This window comes from Teleopsis dalmanni, chromosome 1 (assembly GCF_002237135.1).
Source record: "Teleopsis dalmanni isolate 2A chromosome 1, ASM223713v2, whole genome shotgun sequence".
NCBI lineage: Eukaryota > Metazoa > Arthropoda > Insecta > Diptera > Diopsidae > Teleopsis > Teleopsis dalmanni.
In genome coordinates, this window is record NC_051846.1 from 190,292,819 (window position 1) to 190,298,640 (window position 5,822).

The 5,822-nt window shown below is 28.1% G+C and overlaps 1 protein-coding gene and 1 long non-coding RNA gene across 3 annotated transcripts; one reads left to right on the forward strand and one right to left on the reverse strand.

Annotated features, from left to right (window-relative positions):
- Positions 1-2,107: 2,107 nt before the first annotated feature.
- Positions 2,108-3,297, reverse strand: LOC119670890 (ras-related protein Rab-21-like). Its single transcript, XM_038081328.1, has one exon. The coding sequence runs from the start codon at positions 3,045-3,047 to the stop codon at positions 2,364-2,366; it is 684 nt and encodes a 227-aa protein (XP_037937256.1). The 5' UTR covers positions 3,048-3,297; the 3' UTR covers positions 2,108-2,363.
- A 127-nt stretch (positions 3,298-3,424) lies between these two features.
- Positions 3,425-5,238, forward strand: LOC119670891. 2 transcript variants are annotated; one of them, XR_005251743.1, is made up of 5 exons: positions 3,425-3,466; positions 3,531-3,850; positions 4,505-4,790; positions 4,847-5,151; positions 5,210-5,238. It is a non-coding gene; the product is annotated as an uncharacterized LOC119670891 (long non-coding RNA). The 2 variants fall into 2 exon arrangements; XR_005251744.1 differs by lacking the exons at positions 3,425-3,466; positions 3,531-3,850 and adding an exon at positions 4,356-4,442.
- Positions 5,239-5,822: the final 584 nt, after the last annotated feature.

A 5,822-nucleotide genomic window follows, 5' to 3' on the forward strand; every position in this document is an offset into this window, starting at 1 on the left:
TATTGAGCATAATACAGTCCTAAAATGGGATTAACAAATGTAGTTGTCGTTATCTTAAATAAGATTTACAAATCTTCGAGCTAAAATATTGTATACTTTTCAACCTTTTGAAGAAATACTTCTTTCAATGACTTGCTGTCGCCAGAATGGCAGTACCAAGTTCGTTCACATTGTTAGTCATCTGGTCCTTTCAGTAAAGATGCGGATATCCTCTATTAGTTTTTCTTACCAGCGGGTACTGAATCAAATATCTTTCTAAGCGGAACACTTTCTTTCATTCGTTCTTTGCTCGACACCACCAAGCCAGAAAAGTCGCTAAATTTCTTTCCAATTTTCTTAATATCGCAGTATAGCCCATACACATCGTCGTTACATCAAATTCCATACTCATTGCTAACATGTAGGGGATCATAGATCTTCCAAAGAATTTTGCCCTCGAATCCTCCTAATACTTTCGCATCACGTTTGGTTATTTTCAAGCTTCTGCATCATACAGCAAATGAGCAGCAGAACAGCAGAAGATTTTTAGACTGTGATTTTTGTTTGGTAAGAATTAGCCTTATTTCTTAATTGCCTACTTAGCTCAAATAACATTTATTGGCAAGAGTGATTCAGCGTTGACTGTCTAGGGTGAAAGACATATGATACAAATGAACTGGTTTAAATATTGACCCGATTACAATGTAAAGACCGGTCTGCAAATGCCCACGACTCGGTCATCACTTCCGTTCGCAGTTTGTACAAAAAATATTAATATATATAATTACTATTATATATTTCCAAAATGGATTTAAGATAATATTAATATAATATTAACAATATAATACTAATACTAATAATATAATATTAATAAAATAAAGTAAATAATGTAATAGAAATAATACAATAGTAATAATATAATAATAATACAATTTCAATCATTTAATATTACTAATATAATGTTAATAATATAAATTAATAATATAATATTAATTAAATGATATTGATAATACAATATTAATAATATAATACTAATAATATAAAATTATTAATATAATACAAATAATATAATATTAATAATACAATGTTAATAATATAATATTAATAATATAAAAATAATAAAATATTAATGATATAATATTAATAATATAATAATAATAAAATGTTAATAATATAATAATATAATATATTACTATATAATTTATTATATATATTTATAATAATATTTATTATATATATATTATATATATATAATAATAATATAATATTAATTAAATGATATTGATAATATAATATTAATAATTTAATATTAATAATATAATACTAATAACATAATATTATTAATATAATACAAATAATATAATATTAATAATACAATGTTAATAATATAATATTAATAATGTAATAATAATAAAATATTAATAATATAATATTAATAATTATACTAATAATATTACTAATATAATACCAATATAATATTAATAACATAATTGTATAATGTTAATAATATAATAGTAATAATATAATATCAATAATATAATAGTAATAAAATAATATCAATAATATAAAATTAATAATTATGTTAAGAATATGACAAAATTACAATATTAAAAATATAATACTGACAATATATTATTAATTATTAATAGATAATATAATATCGCTTAAGCAACAATGTTGTAAACAATAATTACTGAAATTTTACTAAACCTAATCGTTAGTTAATACTTAATCTATTATGACTAAGATTAAGATTATTATGAATAATAACTTAAGTAACAATATTATTATAATTGAATATAATCCGTCTTCGTGACGAAATACATATTACATTAATAAACTGGTTCCAGTATTGAAGCGTTTATGCTTCCCAAAAGCACGGATTCACAACAATCAAGAGATTGTTTAAACGTTTATGTCTGTTGGTACTACATACTTTACACTTATAATAATATTATTAAACTTAATTAATAGCTAATGTTTAATCTATTAAAGGTTCTTATAATTAATGCGTAAAAATATTCTTACAATTTTTGTTAGTTTGATAATGATTTATATACGCAAAAAAGTCTCTTCTCAAATTGCGATTAAATTTTATCTTTTATTTGTATCAGATAAATAATCACGAATACGTACAAGTTTATACTAAGTTATTTGCTATCAGAAGCAATGAGTTGCATTTCACAACCCATTTTGAAATAGAAATTTTATAAGGAATTTGATTGTTAAACTAATTGTTAAACAAATTAAATGTACAATTTATTTAAATAATTTATCACAATATCTCCAGCGTATGTTAAACAAAATAGCTGCGCCTACCCAAGGGCTGTGGCTCTCAGTCCAGTTCCACACTGAAAGTAACGTTCAATATACAAAACTCGAAATTATCCGGTGCCGCAGCAGGCACGATTTGATTCGGGCACTTCTGGTGCCTCATCATCGCCGTCTTGGGAATCTTCAACAATCAGCATATTAGCGGGACGGCCACCTTGCAGCAAACGCACCGAACTGTTTTCTTGTTCTCGTTGTGTGTGTCGTTGTGTCATAAGCTTAGTTAAACTAAAGAAGAGTTCTTCGATACCTTCGTTTGCTTTGGCAGATGTTTCAAAATAATGTGCACCCACACTCTCTGAGTACTCGATGGCTTCGCTTTGCTCAACGGTACGCTGGGCTTCTAAGTCTGTTTTATTACCAACAATCGTTATGACAATATCAGCCCCCAGCATTCTCTTGAGTTCTTTTACCCAGTTTTTGACTTTTTGAAAGGAGTCTTGATCGGTTATGTCATAGACAAGTATGGCACCATGTGATCCTCTGTAGTAGATGGGACCTAACGCGTGGAAGCGTTCCTGCCCGGCAGTATCCCATATGTTGAGCTGTACACGTTTGCCATCCTCCAAGGTCATTTTCTTGTTAAGGAAAGATGCTTGAAGGGTGCTTATATGCTGTGAATTGAATTTGTCTTCCACATATCGCAATACAATCGACGTTTTCCCAACGCAGCCTTCCCCAAGCAGAACAACTTTGAAATTGAATGTCGTTTGTGTCGAATTGGAGTTCGCAATCATATTCTATTATTTTATTTAAACATTAATTATTACAACTAAATGAAGAAATTGTTGTTCATATTTTGGCTAAAATACAATTTAATTAAGACTTCCTTCGCTGTTTTCACTATTTTCGCTAAATCAACAAATTGGATTTTATTTTCTTTCTATATTTGTTATCTCTTCGTCCCGTCAGTGTTGCAAATTACACCGATTAACATATCTGTTGATATGGAAATCGGTTACTTCGCCACAGTAACGATTAATAACCATGCAGTACTTGACAGCTAACAACTGTCATCAGCTTATATTGACAGCAATAGGCCTTGAATTATTAAAAATATTTATGTGCTAAAGAAAATTTTAAAATACTCAGATATTATATATTTTATGATAAAAAAGTTTTTCTCAAAATTATTTAAGTAAACTATTTTGGAGAGGTGGGCTATAATTTGCAGGAAACTAAATAAAGTTTGTTAATAAGTTAATTTTTCTATTGTTTAGGCACCTCCAAATCTAATTAGGAGAATAAGAAATGAAACCTCGGGAGGAGGAATTACTAAAAACCATGCATTGGTTCAATGAATCGATGACAACTTTGTTCATATCTCATCTATATTATTATATGTAATGATGGAAGTACAACTTACAGATAGTCCCATTAATGGAGGAATCAAAAGCAACTTGAATAGACCATAGAAATCACTTCCTAGCAATTATAGGAAGGATCACTTATAAAATTTATACCACGACAAAAGTAATAATCCATGAACGAATTCGAATTTAATACGTGGATTGATCTACCGTGGAATAAAAATGAGCAGGTTAGTATTTCCATCAGATAATATTTTAATTATATATTTCTTTATGCAATATGAACAAATGTATATAAAAATATACATAACGATTTCACAAACAATAAACGAGGCCAGTCGCTCCTCATTGAACTTAATAGTAGAATAAGGTGCATTTTCTAAAGATATACATATTTCATGAATATCTTTAATCTTTTTATAAAATGATTAAAATCCATTATGTAGAACTTATGGCCATCATAATTACTCATCATTGATTCTGTTAATCCTAAATTGGTCGCACTTTAATAACTTTCCTAGATTAAATTGACGTCGTTCCAAATACTGTCAGGCTTATGTTTCAGATTACTCCTTTCCTTCAACCAAGTAGTGCTTATTGCTCCCAATAGAGTGTTAATAGTACAGATAGACGATTTGAAAGAACAGCACAGTTTTGAAAATAGTTTTAAAATTTTTTAAATTAAAATTGGCTGACAATCTTTAAATATTTTTACATTTCAAAATTAAAATTTATAAAAACTTAAAACTAATTTATTTTTTAAGAAGAATGTTTATTTGAGACACATCTAACCAAAATTTATTAGTAACCTATTTTGAAGAGGTGATATATAAATTGCATGAATCCGTACAAAATTTATTAATTAATTATTTTTCGCTTTTTAGGCATCTCCAAATCTACGGATGAGAAACCATGGAAACATTCGCTATTTCGTGGTAGAAAAATGAATGGACACGAATTTAAACAGGGTCCTGGGAACAAGATACATTTCCATTTCTAATAAAACGTATATGGCAGAAAAACTAAAGCTTTCCGAGACTTTAACATTTGTAGTGGTCAATAATCATAGGTTATTATAATAGGTTAAGTTACCATTAACCGACCACAGTCAAAAATTAATTTGTCTTGAGGCTTTTATTCGTAGATTGACTCACTGCAAATTGAAATCTGGTGAGTTAGTATTTCGGTAAAAAAATATTTGAATTCTGTATAATATGCAGTTCTAGGAGCAGTCGAGTCTACGTCCAGGAGCCATTCATCAATTTTGACAATCCAGTGCCGGTACTATTCCCAAGAAGAGTTTTTAAACAAAAGCTAGATACGGTAACTTGTCCCTTTTGCAACTATGTGTGGTTAATCGGAAATGGTGACAAATCTCTTTGTCACCATTATCTAGATACTTTTTAAGCCAGATAGATAGATAGGTCTAGATGGTGAAGCTGCTAAACAAGATGCATAGTACCAGTATTGTATGTACAAAATTGAATGTGGAAAACAAATTTGATCGAACAAATCTCAGGTATAGAATCAGGTATAGATATACTAAAAATTATTTCATCCAAACATTTGAACAAAATTTGTTATTACAGGATCGTCCCCACAAACCATGGTGAACCGCTGAAAAAGTGAAGTGTTCTCTTAATTAGAAGTATTTTGGTGCCTCATCCGATAGGAATATTATTAGTTTTTGAAAAAAATAATTAAGTGTAGTTAGTGAGTACGAACAAAGGCTGAAATAAGTGCAGTATCAATCCATTATTTGATTAATTCAACTAAACAGTATAAAATATGGCTATAAAAAACTAAAATGAACTAACAACGAGTACGATATGAATTTTATGGAATGAAACCACAAGATCCAAAGGCGAATATTATGAATTTCTTGAGTATACATCTTATGAAAAATAACAGACGTAGTTTCTTAGGGAACATTGACTCTATTAGAACAAAGTATAGTAATTGTATGATTATATGAAATTTTTTAGTATTAAGGTGTTTAGTATTAGTATTTAGTGTAAGTATAAGTATTAAGTATTAGTATTAGTTTAAGGAATTGTTATTAATTATTTAAATATGTAAAATAATTTATTAATAAACGCTAGTATATAAGAAAACAGAGCTGAATGAAAGCTTGTATGAGTACGTGTATATTATAAGAAATATTGAAACAACCCATTAATAATAATTATAATTGTTTTGAGA